At 47.7% G+C, this 15,016-nt stretch overlaps 10 protein-coding genes across 10 annotated transcripts; 4 read left to right on the top strand and 6 right to left on the bottom strand.

Annotated features, from left to right (window-relative positions):
- Positions 1–633: 633 nt before the first annotated feature.
- Positions 634–1,772, top strand: MGYG_03438 (NmrA family protein; the record flags this gene model as incomplete). Its single annotated transcript, XM_003173217.1, has 3 exons — positions 634–1,033; positions 1,110–1,442; positions 1,513–1,772. 3 exons carry the CDS (start codon positions 634–636, stop codon positions 1,770–1,772), a joined length of 993 nt encoding a protein of 330 aa, XP_003173265.1.
- A 180-nt stretch (positions 1,773–1,952) lies between these two features.
- Positions 1,953–2,772, bottom strand: MGYG_03439 (hypothetical protein; the record flags this gene model as incomplete). Its single annotated transcript, XM_003173218.1, has 2 exons — positions 1,953–2,297; positions 2,608–2,772. 2 exons carry the CDS (start codon positions 2,770–2,772, stop codon positions 1,953–1,955), a joined length of 510 nt encoding a protein of 169 aa, XP_003173266.1.
- Positions 2,773–2,846: 74 nt separating this feature from the next.
- MGYG_03440 (hypothetical protein) lies at positions 2,847–3,695 on the bottom strand (the record flags this gene model as incomplete). Its single annotated transcript, XM_003173219.1, has 4 exons — positions 2,847–2,915; positions 2,970–3,113; positions 3,210–3,280; positions 3,392–3,695. The coding sequence occupies 4 exons, from the start codon at positions 3,693–3,695 to the stop codon at positions 2,847–2,849; spliced, it is 588 nt and encodes a 195-aa protein (XP_003173267.1).
- Positions 3,696–4,988: 1,293 nt separating this feature from the next.
- MGYG_03441 (hypothetical protein) lies at positions 4,989–6,645 on the top strand (the record flags this gene model as incomplete). The annotated part of the gene is made up of 2 exons (XM_003173220.1): positions 4,989–5,267; positions 5,356–6,645. 2 exons carry the CDS (start codon positions 4,989–4,991, stop codon positions 6,643–6,645), a joined length of 1,569 nt encoding a protein of 522 aa, XP_003173268.1.
- Positions 6,646–6,786: 141 nt separating this feature from the next.
- MGYG_03442 (hypothetical protein) lies at positions 6,787–7,642 on the bottom strand (the record flags this gene model as incomplete). The annotated part of the gene is made up of 3 exons (XM_003173221.1): positions 6,787–7,283; positions 7,357–7,569; positions 7,630–7,642. The coding sequence occupies 3 exons, from the start codon at positions 7,640–7,642 to the stop codon at positions 6,787–6,789; spliced, it is 723 nt and encodes a 240-aa protein (XP_003173269.1).
- A 223-nt stretch (positions 7,643–7,865) lies between these two features.
- MGYG_03443 (hypothetical protein) lies at positions 7,866–9,050 on the bottom strand (the record flags this gene model as incomplete). The annotated part of the gene is made up of 1 exon (XM_003173222.1): positions 7,866–9,050. One exon carries the CDS (start codon positions 9,048–9,050, stop codon positions 7,866–7,868), a length of 1,185 nt encoding a protein of 394 aa, XP_003173270.1.
- Positions 9,051–9,597: 547 nt separating this feature from the next.
- On the bottom strand, positions 9,598–11,354 carry MGYG_03444 (DUF895 domain membrane protein; the record flags this gene model as incomplete). The annotated part of the gene is made up of 4 exons (XM_003173223.1): positions 9,598–9,889; positions 9,964–10,589; positions 10,658–10,975; positions 11,085–11,354. 4 exons carry the CDS (start codon positions 11,352–11,354, stop codon positions 9,598–9,600), a joined length of 1,506 nt encoding a protein of 501 aa, XP_003173271.1.
- A 509-nt stretch (positions 11,355–11,863) lies between these two features.
- MGYG_09019 (hypothetical protein) lies at positions 11,864–12,468 on the top strand (the record flags this gene model as incomplete). The annotated part of the gene is made up of 3 exons (XM_003173224.1): positions 11,864–11,930; positions 12,084–12,150; positions 12,270–12,468. 3 exons carry the CDS (start codon positions 11,864–11,866, stop codon positions 12,466–12,468), a joined length of 333 nt encoding a protein of 110 aa, XP_003173272.1.
- Positions 12,469–13,060: 592 nt separating this feature from the next.
- Positions 13,061–13,468, bottom strand: MGYG_03445 (hypothetical protein; the record flags this gene model as incomplete). The annotated part of the gene is made up of 1 exon (XM_003173225.1): positions 13,061–13,468. One exon carries the CDS (start codon positions 13,466–13,468, stop codon positions 13,061–13,063), a length of 408 nt encoding a protein of 135 aa, XP_003173273.1.
- An 828-nt stretch (positions 13,469–14,296) lies between these two features.
- Positions 14,297–14,990, top strand: MGYG_03446 (hypothetical protein; the record flags this gene model as incomplete). Its single annotated transcript, XM_003173226.1, has 2 exons — positions 14,297–14,543; positions 14,608–14,990. 2 exons carry the CDS (start codon positions 14,297–14,299, stop codon positions 14,988–14,990), a joined length of 630 nt encoding a protein of 209 aa, XP_003173274.1.
- Between the last annotated feature and the right edge of the window lie 26 nt (positions 14,991–15,016).

Here is a 15,016-nt window from a genome sequence, read left to right on the forward strand (position 1 = left end):
GAAGGTATACTTTGATTTTGTAAGATTCTCTTAGACTGATGCCTGGAAATCAATATGTTGCTTCTATACTCACAGTGAACTGACCTAGGGCCGCAGAAGATAAAGCACAAAAAAGATCCATCCCCAAAATGGCCTCAAACGTCTCTAGATGGCCGCAGTATTGTACTCTCACTCGGAATTTGAACCGTAACGAAGCAATGGCCAGAAAACCACTGGGTTACTGAGGTATCCGATCGCGTTGGCGAGAGGACCCACTTCCCGCATGGATTGCGGCTCCCCTCGATCACGGGCCAATTACACGTCAGCAACCACATCTTAAAGCCAGATCCCCATTGGAGTTCTGCAAAGGCAACGCGAGGTATTCGAACGGTGACATTTGAGAAATGAGGCACTGAAAATCGCCCCCTTCATAACGATCCCCTGCGCAATATCCCGAAATGTGAGAGACAACTCATTAGCCGCTAACATCTTATTGGCTAGTTACGGAGCGAGAAACACTTGGTACTCCGTAGAGGGGGCCGAATCCTTCGCTTGGCTTCCCAGCTAAGTCAGTTATTAAAGAGCCAACCCATCCCCTCACCAAACATCGTCTTCGAAACAACCTATAGAGACTGCCATCAAATATCATTGAAAATGTCGCGCATTATCACCATTATTGGCGCAACCGGCAACCAAGGCGGTTCTACTGCTCGCTCACTTCTTCAGAACCCCTCTTTCAAAATTCGTGCAGTTACTCGGAATCCTTCTTCGGACGCCAGCAAGGCATTGGAGTCAGCTGGGGCAGAAGTGGTGCAAGGGAATGGCTTTAACCATGAGGAAATGCTTCGCGCCTTTAATGGTGCATGGGGTCTCTACCTTAACCTAAACTCAGACGATGAGATATGGAGCGACCCTAACGGTCCTACTGAGTTTGACCTTAGTAAATCAATCATCGACGCAGCAGCTCAGGCAGGTGTTGCACATTTGGTTTACAGTTCTGGTCCTCCATGCGTTGAAATGACGGGTGGAGTCGTTAGGATGAAGGCCATGGAGAGTAAGTATAGAACAGAATAGTTTCAGTCCTTCTACACCCTTGCTAGCCAAAGTATTTAGCTAACAGATCCTCTCAGTGAAATATAAGACCGAACAATATGCGAAACAGAGCGGGAAGTTCCAGACTATCACCCCTATTAACGCTGCATGGTACCTTGAGAACTTCCTTGCAAAGGAGATAGCCCCCGCTTTTGGTGGTTTTCCTTTCTTCCCTGATAATGAGGGCTATCTAAGCTACAAGGTTCCTCACTGGGGTGGGGATAATAGGGTTCCATACTTAAGCATTACTGATGACTATGGTGACATCGTTCACGGCATCTTTCTGGACCCTACTCGGTGGAATGGCCAAGTTGTTCAGGCCATGAGCGACATGATTACTTTTGACGAATTGGCAGCTAACTTTGAAGAGAGTGAGTAATTAAACATGCTATTGGCACTTTCTTTGTCTTATAAGAGAAGCGAAGGGCTAATGAGTGATAGTCACCGGTAAAAAATCTAGGTTCCAGCCAGTTCTCCCTTCATGGGAGGCGTATGACACCCACGGCGTGCCTGAATTGGAGGATGTTAAGCTCATGTTTGGTTTTACCCAAATAACTGGAGGCCGTTATTTTGGCCCTGAGCCCTCTGATATAAGGGTATCTACCGAGTTGAAGCGTGCAACCGCTAATGCTCTAGGCAAGCCGGAAGACCAAGGCAAACTGAAGCCTTCGAAGGACTGGTTTCGGTCTCGGTTTACTTGACGGGAAAAGAGAAAGAAAAAGAAGAGGAGATATGGTTGCGCGGAAATGTCAACCATTGCTCTGGTCGTGTATTAAAAACCGTTTTTAATAACCTTTGCCTGCTGTTGACACTTTAATTTACTCCTGCCCCTTCATTGTGATTGACTCCATCCTGGAATCGACATTAACGAGGCAGTCCTGTTAAACAGTCGAAAATCTAACGTTTAGGTGGCCACATCCATCCACCCTCCTAACTTCAAAGCTTCCCAGTTCTGCTGAACCATCACTTCGAACCCATATCTCTTCCATATCTCGGATGATCTTGTCAACGTATGCCCCTGCAGCACCGGGTTCCATGATGCGGGCAATAGTGCGATGTAAAGCGAGCAACTTTGCTGATGGTGGATCTATTGTTCGGTCAGGTGAGAGAAACAGGGTCTGTGTTATTGGAAGGTTGTAAGAGCTCCGGATCAGGCTGCTTGACGAATTGATTACATAGGTATAGTCATCAGAGGTTGTTGAGTCAACAGCTTCAAATGTTACTTCCTTCCATCACCTCTCTACCTTCCTTCTCTCACCAGGCGTTCCTCTTTCTCAAGCTCGATCCCTCCGTGCGACGTCCTGCTTCACGATGGCTTCTGCTAACGCCACCGCTGCTGCTTTACCATGTGTTCACTGTCTTGGTAACGTTTACGCGGCGACCAATCTAGCCAGCGACCGCGTCCTCGAGTTTAACTGTATCCATCAGGAAAGCATCACCTGCGACCGCTGCAGCCGCTTGAACCGCCCGTGTCAGCCTGTGAGTCGACCATCCCTTCCTCCTTTGATGCATTTATTCTAGCTATTCCTTCCTAACGCGTAGAGCAGGCTCAGTGGTCGCGGTAGCAGGCTTAAGGGGGGCGGCAGTGGTGGCTCGACGTGCCAGCCCGCTTCGCTTGTTCCGGAACGACTGCTGAGCAGTCTTAAGCGTCGCGTAGGCCCCCTGGACGATCTCATCCTCGTCCTCGTCGTTGGTAGCCATGGTGTACGCTTGATGGGCTTGAACGAGAGCATTGGCGAGGGGCAAGCGTTACTTGGGCGGTCAATATACAATCCCTAGATTAGATGAACCACACCAGGATCAAACATATTTAAAATTGAAAGGGCAATTTTCTTAGAGGCACTCTAGTAGAATCATTAGCAGAGACCATGAGAATATACGACGTTTGTCAAACTCACCAACTCCGGATTATTGTCCCCAGCCTTCGTTGACATTATGGAACGAGGCATTATGTGAGCAACCTCTATTCGTGTAAGTGGGCCAGTCAGCGGGAGGCCATCATCATCCTTTGGTTCAACATCGCTTTCCTCTCGTTTGATAGCCTCTGTCATGTCGAAATTCCGCGTAGCAACGCACCTGTGGCGGTCCCTTAGGAGACAGTCACGACGTAGTACGGACAGTCGTGTGGGCGTTCAGACGATATTTTCAACTGCGGGGCCGGAAAGATTTGCAGCTGATGTTTGGGGTGTCTTAGACCCCGATGCTTTCACTATATATAACAGGTTAGCTTGAGAAATAGGAAACTAAAGCAGCTGAGCAGGTACACGGGCTGTCACCCAAGCGTAACCCAATCAAGCAAAGACAATTAGAGTCTACGTACTTGGCAGGAAAAGATTCCGGAACAGGTACTCGGCAAAGGAATTCACGGCGCTCATTGCCTCCTGTTTCCGGGTCGGTGAAGAATCAGGGCTGAAGCCCACAAATTGAGTTACTCCGCGGTCAAAGGATGGTTGAAGATCTGAGTTATCTCTAGAATTCTGGAACTTATCAAGGTAAGTAAAAAATTGCAGGAGAAAAGGGTCAACCGAATGGCACTGCTCGTACGTTAACCTCACGAGAGTCACTCGTTTGAATGGCAGAACGTCCTGGTTTGGCTCGCAGTAACTGAGCAGAGCACGTATCATTGTCTGTACTTGTTCCTGTTCTACCGCGGAAAGAGAGCGGCCAGAAAAATCGATGGCTCACTCAAGTGATGCCTGATGCCGGTGATGGGGTAAAGGCCCTTGTCCAGAAGGCTTTGAGAAAGAACGGCCAGCCATGGTATAGGAAGAGGCAGTCCAGTAACTGGGAAAGCAGCGTAGCCAAAGGACTTGTAGCTTGATTAACTTGGTATTAGGTCGCAGAAACTAACTGAAATATTGATGAAGGAATGAATGTCCAAGGGCTTAGATCAAGTGCCTGGGTTGAAGGCTGTTTTGATATCGCGTCTCCGTGGGGCTGAAGTTGTCAGATATATAACTAGGGCACCATAGTTAACAAATTAGTCACCTAGGTACCTAGTTACCTAGACCTACGTATAGAAGGTCGCAGTTAAGGTTGGTTATAACCTATTGGGCCACAATGGTCAAAAAGGCCTAATTCCCCAAGATATCTTTGGGTGATGAGTGCGAGTCGTAGCTAATGGAATATTCCAAGATAACCTCCGCTACAGATAACTCAGTTATATGTAGCTAAGGTACCTACCTAAGGTAGTTAAATAATAAATAATTGGGGTTAACTAACCATATTGGAAATAAGTGAATTAAAAAAACCGTACTCCGTAGAGTCCCAAAATTACGCGTGAAGAACTGTAATTTTGGGACTTGACGGTTTATTTAATTCACTTAACTATTTCCCATTAGGTAACTGGTTACCTAGTTAGCTAACTTAGTAGTTATCTAGGTCCATACCGGAATTCACCATGATTTGAATACCAAAAATAGGCGTAACAACACGGTTGAGCCACTAAATTTGGTAATATTACGGTAATATTACTAATTTTGGTTGCTCAACCGTGTTGTTACGCCCACTTTTGGTATTCAAATCATGGTGAATTCCGGTATGGCCGCGGCCTACCATCCATCCCGGCAATTATCTTCTGTAGAGGAAGACATTCGCCACGGAGAAACCCTATATAACGCCTGTAGGGCTGTCAGACGGATGCAAGGACCACCTGTCTCTCAGCCTTTTGGTGCTGGACGCTGTGCCTGCGATAAAACCGGGTTAACAATCTCCATAAGCAGCCGAACCAACCTTGCTCGCTTGAATGGCGTCATAACATGCCAGGCGATACCAGGTATAATATATTGGCTATAAATGGCCTAGGAGGGACATAAGTGGTAGACAGGTTGCAGCATGACACCTGTCGAACTATCAAACTGCGCAACTGTGCTTCCTGATAGCTGAATAACTGCATGGTATATCCGGGCTAACAAAAGATGACCGTCATAAGCAGTGTTGCCTACTCTGTGGCACATATCTACTCCCAATGCTTTGTTATGCTGTATAGCTTGATGCAAGACATACTGGTTTACGTCTTTGCTTCCAATGCCCCCCCTCCATCTAGTCGTAACAAACGATTACGCCGTCCTCGAATCGCCATCATCGGCTCCGGATTGACTGGTGTTTCGGCGGCGGCTCATTGTGTTGGCCATGGGTTTGACGTGAAGATATTCGAGGCCCGGCCTAAAGACAAAGGCCTAGGTGGTATTTGGAGCGTATGCATTATCCCAAATACCACTTTCTCCCCCCTCCCCGTATCTTTGTGATGTGTACGAATGTTGTTGGTATTAACTGTGCGATTAGAGAGTGAACTCCACATCTTCATTGCAGATACATAGTATCATGTTCAGATTCCACCCTTCAGTTAAGTGGAAAAATGCCTATCCGAAACAACAGCAAATAAAGGACCAGATCGTTGAGCTTTGGGAAGCCTATCATCTAGATGATAAGACTGCCTTTGATACCCCTGTTAAATCGACCCGGAAGAACGACAAAGGAAGATGGGTTATAAACGAGGACGAAGATACCCATGGCACCTTTGACGGTATTATCGCTGCTGTTGGGAGCTGTGGTGACCCAAAGATGCCCACCCTCCCGCATCAAGCTAATTTCACTGGGAAAGTGTGCCATTCCTCCGAAATGGATGGACTGGATGCCAAAGGAAAGCGCGTTATTGTTGTTGGAGGAGGTGCCAGCGCCGTTGAAGCCTTGGAATTTGCCGTTAATGCCGGTGCTGCAAACATAGACGTTCTCTCCCGGTCGGACAAATGGGTCATACCACGGAATGTGGTCGTGGATATCCTCCTTGCCTGCAACATCTTTGGCCAAGAGACTCTTCTATCCTTCATCCCAGAGACATTGTTACGCAAGCTTTTTTATCGGGACTTAGAAGACATCGCTCCATCCGGCAAGGGATTATTTACGGACACTCCCATGGTGAACTCAGACCTTTTTGAATTGATCCGTGCAGGTAAGGCCCGCTGGCTACGCGGAGACATTCTCTCCATCAAAGAGGATGGCATCTCCTTCAATCACCGCGCTCAAGGTGTCCCTAAATCCGGGCCAGGCCACGAAATATTCGTCAAAGCCGATATCATCGTTATGGCAACGGGATTTATCCGACCCTCCCTCTCCTTTCTCCCTCAGGAGATATTTGAACCCCCTTATGATCCGCCAAATTGGTACCTCCAGATCTTCCCACCAGAATACCCGAGCATCTGCACGAATAACAGCACCTTTGTCAATGCGATTGGTACTGTAGGAAATTACCACATCGGAATCTACACTCGTCTTTTGCTCATGTTCTTGATCGACCCACTGAGCCGTCCACGGGAATACATGATGAAAAGATGGATTGACATGACACGAATGATGAAGAGATTCGCACCAACTAGCGCATTCGACTTTTTCACTTACGCTGAATTGCTATATTGGTTTATTTTTGTGATGGTTTTCAACCCTTTCCGCTGGAAGTGGGCCGCCTTTGTGTTCTTTGGGCTTGGAGGAGTGCTCCCAATGGCTGTGGTGGATAAGGAGGATAATGCAAGGGAACTTTTAGGAGCTGATTCACGGTCCTCTATCAGTGATAACTAAACTGCATGCTGCTGTGGTAGTTTACGTTGGTGTATGGCTTTATATTTACAGATTGATAGACTGGAACTTTTTGGTTTATCAAATCGATACTTGCGCATACATACACCCTCAAATAAACTAACGATAGGTTTATATATTGGCTCAATTTGTCTTCGTCTTACCAAGCGTGCTGTCAAATCTAGTAATGTGTAGTATACCATTCTCCTCCGCCCACGCAATCGGCCAAAAGAAATAGGAAGCCAGCACGCAAAATATGGTAGCAAAGGCGTGCCAGAACAGCACAAGGACCTCCCCAATCCCATAGGGCATGATAAATTTTATATACTCGTTCGTTTGGTACAGGTCATTCTGCGAAGCGATGTAGTATAGCGGCTTTGTAGAACTGCATAGCTTGACTGTAGTGCTAGAGTACTCCCCGACTAAAGTCGATGTAGAGGAAGCTAGAAGGTCTGTATTCGAGTTCGTAAGTTCGACAACCGGCACTTTAAGGCGTTGCTGGGTTGGACTATCTTGTTCTGCGCCCTCAATAAGCTGTAGCACCGTGGTGAGAGTTACTGGCGCAGTGTATAAGGGGACAATGAATATGCGGAAAACTTGCGACACGGTGACGTATAACAGCAAATTTTCGCGGTCAAACGCTAGTTATCAAGCATATTAGTCATTGAGCAACTCTCTGTGTATGTACGACAGCAGCGGTGGTGGTATGCTTACCTACTGATTTGACGTGCAGATCAACATGTGGTGACATGATTTTGTAGAAAAGAAATATCCGACTGATCAGCCATCGGCTGCCTTGAAATGAGCCAGAATGTAAAAATGGATGTGTAATTGAAGCGGAGGGTGTGAAGTATTTCTCAATTGTTTGTTGCTGCACCGAGGGAATAGACTGGGTGAGCAGATGGATTACCTGCGGAATTTCGGCGACTATGATTTATCCCAGTTAGAGAGAGAAATTTAGCGTCAGAATAGTGAAGAGAGATGTACCTGGGTTTTCCATCTTGTCTGAAAGGCCAATGGCTTGTCTGTCTGTCTGTCTGTTGTTTACTCCGTTCTCAAAGCTGCTCCTTCATCCAACTTTTATGCCGTTAGCTTCCACTTGACGGCTATGACGTCACTTGCCAACCCCGCTTAGTCAGATGTCAAGGTAGAAAGTTAATTTAAGTATGGAGTACTCCGTAGGATTGAATTTATGTGTAAGTTGTAAGGCAGGCAGAAGCAAACTATCGTTTCCAACCGGCAATTGTCTTTTGCCGCTTCTCAAATTTCTCACCAATATTAAACCCATCACCTCTCGGGCCATCCTCGGTAGCTCTCTTCCGACTTCTCTGTAGCGCACTGCCGGTTCCATCCTTTCTCCTCTGCGTAAGCCGATGGATGCGATCAACTCCTTCGCCGAGACCCTGCCATTCCTCTCCACCATACCCTCCACGACGATTTCCTCCCCTCTTTGCTCTATCTTTTTTGCTCTCCTTAGGTAGTCGAGTCAGGTTGGTCTCTTCGTAGACTCTGCGCTCCTCTTCTCTAGCCCTATCCTGTTGCGTGCTGACGTGTCGTCCGCCTGCGCGGATGGTGCTGCCTATACTAGGCTCGATCATTGGCGCAGTAGACATCTCCGCATTGACGAATTCATCGATCGCTTTAGACTTCTTGGATCGCTGGGCTTCACGTTCTGCGCGGCGGCTGGGCTTGTGCTCAACTAGAGCGGTAGGCTTTATTCTGGGGGGTCGATAGATACCGTCGCTAGTAGTATCTTTCTTTTGTGCGGCGGCTTTTTGTTTCTGCTCCTGGGCTTCTGCTGCGCGAGAGAAGGCAGCTACATTCGGTCGATACGTCAATTCGTCGATATCTTCTTCGTCTTCTTCATTCTTGTCGTCGTCACTATCGCTACCGCTACCGCTCTGATCACTGTCATCCTCATTCCCTGTATCCACATCAGAATCAGCGCTCTTTGCAGACTTGCGCCGCTCAACGCTTTTGGTGGTCTGCGCCTTGGTTCGCTCAAGATCGTCCGCGGCCTTCAGGACTTTATCAATTTGGTATTTGAGTCGCCCTTCAAGTGGTCTGACACCACGTTCAAGGTATACTCGAAGCTCCGTCAGTTTCTTCACTACATCTTCCTGATTTGGGTCGGTAGTCGGTCGTGAGCTGTCTGTCGATGAGGAAGATAGCTGACGAACTTGCAGGAGGACAAGATACACCAGGTTCTGCAAGTAGGATAGGAGAATCTCGCTTTTGGTGTCGAGCAGCGAAATACCATCGGCTGGAGGTAAAATCGAGGCCCCCGTACGGGCTTCAGGCGTGTCGATGGCGGGCAGAGATGATGCCGCGCTCGACAAGGACTGTTGGAGAGACTCAAGCATGGTTTTTATAGGCATCCGAGATATTTCCATCCCGTCGACAGCCATTGCGCCTTGCCTGGTTTATCCCAAATTAATCGACTTTTCTCTCGTATCCTTTTCGCTATTATCTGACCACCCTATGAGTCGTGTCTTATTTTTTGATAACTTTTCGAAATTTTTAGAGTTTCGATACAATTGTCCAATAGATCTGGATTAGTCATTAATTCACGTGTCCTTCATTAACTAACTATTATGATTTGCCAAGCCGGAGCTGGAGCCTTTTTACTTTAAATGCACGCTTAACTACTTTTAGTATATAAAGGTTTGTTTGAGTCACGGCAGATCGACGAGACGAAGATGATGATGATGACATTATTTGATATTTGATAGGAAAGGAAGCATAATATAAGCATAAACCCGTCCGCTACCTACTGCCAATTGGTATAAATTCGCTAATTCCCCGACAGATACCCTACGCCATACATCGTCACAAGAAGAGGGAAAGCAAATGGATGGTAGATCGAAGCATGTAGCCGCGTTAAGTCAGGAACAACATTAAAATAAAAGGAAATAAGTAGAAACAGGAGAAAAGGAAACCACAGTGAGAGAGTATCTAGACAGTCTGTTTCTCCGGGTGGCCGGTGGGAAGGACATCTGCGATGGTCTCGTCGGAGCACTTGAGATCTTCCTCGATGTCGACGTGGTCCTTAATTCTGAGAACCAAAGGAGCAGCAACGACTAGAGAGCCTGCGAGAAGGGCCCAATTGCTGGCGAAGATGGAGAGGAAGGCAATTTTCTTCAGATCAATGGCCCAGGAGACGGCTGCACCAGCGGACTGGATGCCCTTGTAGAAACCGACGTAGTTTGCAGTCTTGCGGCCAGAGTTGGACAGAGCACCCATGTACCTATAGACGTGTGTTAGAAGGTTACAATTAAAGTCAGAAAATTGAATAAAAATTTGAATATAGCGGGGCTTTACCAGTAAGCGGAGGCTTGGAAGGCAGCGTCGTAGAAACCGTAGAACATAAACAGGAACATGGGACCAACGAAGCCGCTGTCACCCCAGTCCTTGCCCTTGTACCCGGCCTCAGGATCGACAGACTCGCGTGTGTATCCCTTGGCGAAGGCGTAACCACCACCCCAGATGGCCATGGTAAGCACGAACATGACTGCGAGGTTGATGCGGGCTCTGAGCGAGCGGCTGACGGCAGTAGAATCAAGACAGACACCAAAGATGCCTGCACCAATGATCTGCGAGGTCCAATAGAGGACGGAGTTGAGGGCCTTGGTGCGGGTAGTGAAGTATGCACCGTTGATGGCATTGAACTGGTATGCAGTGAACCAGTTAGAGGACCAGAAGAGCGGGAAGAGCAGGACGATGTAAGGTTCGCTGCGGATGGTTTCCCACAGACCAATGAACTCTGTCTTGAAGGTAGGGTTCTTCATGATGACAACTCGGCTGCCGTCACGGCGGTAGATGTCACCTGCATTGCAGAGGAGCAGGGCGAGCACAGCTCCGGTAGCCATGAGGACAATGAAGGCGATGTAGGTGCCATCGGTAACGTTGACGTTACCCTTGACATTGATGTTTTCTCCAAGTGGGATCTACATATATTAGTTAGTACAGAGCATAGAATAAGAATCCGTGACAAAGGAAGGGAGAGAAAACTGACCAAAGAGCCGATGACACCGCCGAGGTTGAAGATGGCCCAAAAGACGGCAAAGGCGCGTCCCTTGGCAGACTCACCCGGGTATGAGAGCATGATGGTGCCCTGCGCGGTCCAGAGCAGGCCGGCACAGAGACCAAGGAAGGCACCCGCAAAGATGTTGAACCCAGCTACATGCGTCGAGTGGACAGAAACGAGCAGCGAGATAGCGTAGAGACAGTATCCGATGCCACCAAAGGCAAGTGTCAGGCGGACTCCGAGACGGTTGACGAACGAGCCGCCAAAGAAGCCAAATACAGCAAAGCAGCTGTACAGCGCAATGTTCTAGCAGTATGTCAGCATGACCTTTTCCTACCAATTTGATAAAGAGAGCACTGGAGAAGTGGAGAGAGAGAGAGAGAGAGAGAGAGAGAGAGAGAAGCGTCGTTCGTACCATGTTATCAGCGGTCGTCTTGTCTGTCTTGCCGCCACCACCCAAGCTGCTGAGGGCGTTGAACATGCCCGGACACATGAAGCACACGAAGGAGACGAGAACGAGCTGGAAGCTGGGCGAGGCATACCAGGAGAGGCCGATGCCCCCAATCTTGAGCTCCTTGTACTTCCATCCTTTGGGCCTGTTGAGCTCGGCGACCTGCTGCTGCTCGTGATCGTCGCTGTCACTGACCCGGACGGCGGGCGCAGAGTCGGCTTTCTCGTCAGCCATGGCTCACACTGCAGGTAACGGTGCTTGATGGTGTCCTAGAATCAGAGTAGAGGAGTCGAAGAGGCAGAGAGGCAGAAGAGGAAGAAGCAGAGGAAGAAGAAGAAGAAGTTATATAAAAAAGAGAGCAGTAGCGCGGGCGACAGAAAAGTGCCGGGATGCTGACAAAGCGGGCCAGAGTTGAAGGGTCTTTTCCTCCCTCTTTTTTCACTGACTTTTGTTCGACTCTTTTCTTATATCTCCCAAAAACCCTTGCTGGTTATCTGGTTATCTGGTTATCCCTCGTCTTACTACTGCGCCGTCGACGACGTGATGCGATGCGAGTCTTTATGCTACGAAGCAAAGGCCTGGCGAAATCCCCGAGACACGCCTTTTTCTTTTTTTTTCTTTTCTTTTTCGATGTTTGGTTACATCTCTCTTAGCTTGATGCGACGGTGAAGATACCACACTGTGAGTTTGGCAGAGATGGAGAGACAGACACACAGATACCTAGGTACTCCGTAGAGATGGAGATGTCGGCTATTAATATCCCCAGTGCGACAGCAGACAAAGAGCGACGAGGTGAACTCCAGCTAACAGGTAGGTAACCAACCCATGGCCGACGGCAGACGGCAGACGTACGGCGTAACTTGGACGTAACTACTTGAGTGCGATTTGAGCGACTTTAGGCCACGACGGCTGCTCCGTACTCTCGTAACCAGTTGCTAACTACCTATTTATACGGAGTAAGAGATGGGGTCGTCGTTTGCCAGAGAGAACAGAAAAACAAGGCAAAGAAGAGATGCGACGATGGTGACGGGTAGCATCGACAGTCCAATGCCTCCCTCCATCTCTTTGGCGGCCTGCCATCAACGGTCGTCTTAGCTTAGGCACTCGCTTTCTCTTGGACTTACAGTCAGTCACCTAGTTAACTTGCAGACGGCCTGAGCTGCTGAAACATCGACCGGCCAGCCAGCAAGCCAGTCAACCTATCTCGTCTGGGCTCAGCTTCTTCCCGATCTCTCACGCGACCTTGACCCCATGGGGTTACATGGCCGCCGCCCGCATTTTCGGATTAAAGTTAACACAGCTAAGTACTACTATACGCGCCGTTAGGCGAAGAGAGAGGGTGATATAAAAGTGTCAACAACGGCCTTTACTACCATAGCATTTTCTAGTGAGTTGTTGACTACGAACTAGTTGCTCTGTACTGATATCCTTGTGATGCAAAAGAAGCACCCTCGTCTCCATCTATTAAGTTATTTAACTAACTAGTAGACTGTTTCTGCTGCTTTTGCTCGGCGTGCCCGACATGCCAGCCCAAAAAAAGTTGCTGGGCATGTGGGCGTACCATGGCCGTTGCAGTGGCCTTTCTAGTAATGCATGTTGATGAAAATGGACGGCATGTTTACTAGTCAGCTAAACAAGCCGGTAAATGTCCATTATGTATCCTTATAGAAAATATCGAAGCTCAAGATGGAGAATAAATGAAAAAAGATGAATAAATAGTCCAAGATGACCCGACTCCGGATGTACAAATAGTTACAGCTGGTTAAATGGCCGCAGCGGTAACTAACTTGCGTAGTGTGCCGTATGGAAGTCGGTTGCACTAGTTGTACATGACTGGAGGTCAGTAGGTAAGAAAATAAAGCAAAGAAAGGCAAGCTGATAGAGTAAAAGACGTACGGAGTACCCATAGACGAGCCCAGTGCAGCGGCCTAACCGGTGTATTAAGTGTGGAAGATGTGCCCGCCTCTTTTTTTGCCGTCGATGAGAAGAGTCGTTTCTCTGACCTGGTACTTTTCTTTAAGCCTAAAGTATCCATACCCTGCCACCATGCAGTACTGTACAGTTTCCAGCTTGTCTGCTGGGTGGAGGAGAGTGTCCGTAACTGTCTGGGCAGACTGCACCTCGGGTCGCTCAGACAGGCCGGCATGCTCTTGGATCTTTTCGGGGGTGTCAAGAGATCCCCTCAGCAGTACGGGCTCCAGCCAGGGGCTTTCGGGCAGCGGCCCTCTTTTTCTTGCTTCCTGCCACTGCTTTGGCTTGTATCGGTCGGGCTTCCCTGACTTCAGCCGGGTCATTTCCCGCCTCCATTGCGGGCTGTCAACGGGATACTCAACCGGGTCAAGGTCCATGTTAGGCAGGCAGGCAGGTAGATAACTAACCGCGTAATAGAGTGACGGCAAGGGTTGCTTGAGGACAGGCAATTTTATTAGTTACTCTGCCTAGGCTGTGACTGGTGTGTTTTCTTTGTCTATGATTTGTCGCTAGTTAGGTAAAGTAGTACTCCGTAGTAAGTAACTAGATATAGAAGAGTGATGACTGTCTCTCTGCTTTAAAGGCATGGATGAGCCAGTGATGACATCACTGATTAACTACCTAGTAGTTAAGGTGGTTTACTAATAACTCTTGGGTAACTAGGTAACTAGTTAGCTATCTTGCTAGTTAACTAGTTAGTTGGTTAGTTAGTTATCTGACCAATAGGACAAAAAGCTCCCTTTGCTAAATCAACTATTAACATTTGTTTGCCATCGCTGAGGCTCATTTCATATTTAACCTAATCTCATGAATAAAGAACACATCGCTTTTTTTTAATGTGTTTTGTATTCTTCTAATTTCTATTAATCAATCTATACTCTATAGCAATGTTTAAATCAATTAAATTCTTCAAAGAAAGCTTTCATATTTTGCTTGTGTTTACCCAACGCTATTCATAATGTAGGTAAACACGCACACATCCATGATTGACACAACTTTCTTATATTGCCTTTCTTTGCCCGTCTTATTGTACATACCTGGATAAGTAGATAGCATATTGAATAGAGGAGCTTGATGGATATAAGAAGCCATTACTTACCCGGTCACTGTAGCTACGTACCAACTATTGCCCTCCAGTTATTGCTCTACTATCTCAATTTCAATATCAAGTCACCAAATCATCCAGACATTTGTGATCCTAGACAATGGCATCTTTCGGCATAGAGATGGAGCTATTGATAAAGCCACTGGCTGAAACGTTGCCTTTGGTCACCAAACATGGCTATAGGCCAGAAAATATTCCAAGGCTGAATATGATTGCGGTGCACAAGGCGCTAGTGGAAGTTCTTTTGGAACGGAACTTCCCGGCTGAGCTATACGACGAAGACAGCGGCTATCAAAGTAAATGGCAAGTGGCCGCGGACGCTTCAATTCGGAGCAATGGTGATTTCGGTATGCGCTTCTTTGCCTTCTCCCAATTTGGTCATGCTGAATCGCTAACGGCGAGGATTGATAGTTGGCGTGGAGATAATTAGCAAAATTTTGTACATCAATTCTGAATGGACCACCGAAGTGGACAGATTTTGGGGTATACTCATAGACAACTTCGAAGTCCGGGGTGACTCTTCCTGTGGAACTCATATACATTTTTCACCTAACGGTGGTTTCACACTTCTCCAATTAAAGGCCTTGGCCAAGTTCACGACTATATTCCAACCAGCTGTGACGGCTTTAATCCCTGCCGCTCGACGGGACACAGATTGGTGCCATCCAAATGCTGAAGTCGTGGAGGGGCTTAAGGCCAGATACGCCGCGGGGCGACCTGTACTATTTCCATGGATTGAAAATTTTCCGAGCAAGGAAGTGTGCTCTGGGGTGAAATATCCCCGAGTAAAATAGTGTCCTGGAATTTTAGAAACGCCCGC

The sequence above is a fragment of the Nannizzia gypsea genome, genomic scaffold, assembly GCF_000150975.2.
Source record: "Nannizzia gypsea CBS 118893 supercont1.3 genomic scaffold, whole genome shotgun sequence".
In the NCBI taxonomy this organism is placed as follows: domain Eukaryota; kingdom Fungi; phylum Ascomycota; class Eurotiomycetes; order Onygenales; family Arthrodermataceae; genus Nannizzia; species Nannizzia gypsea.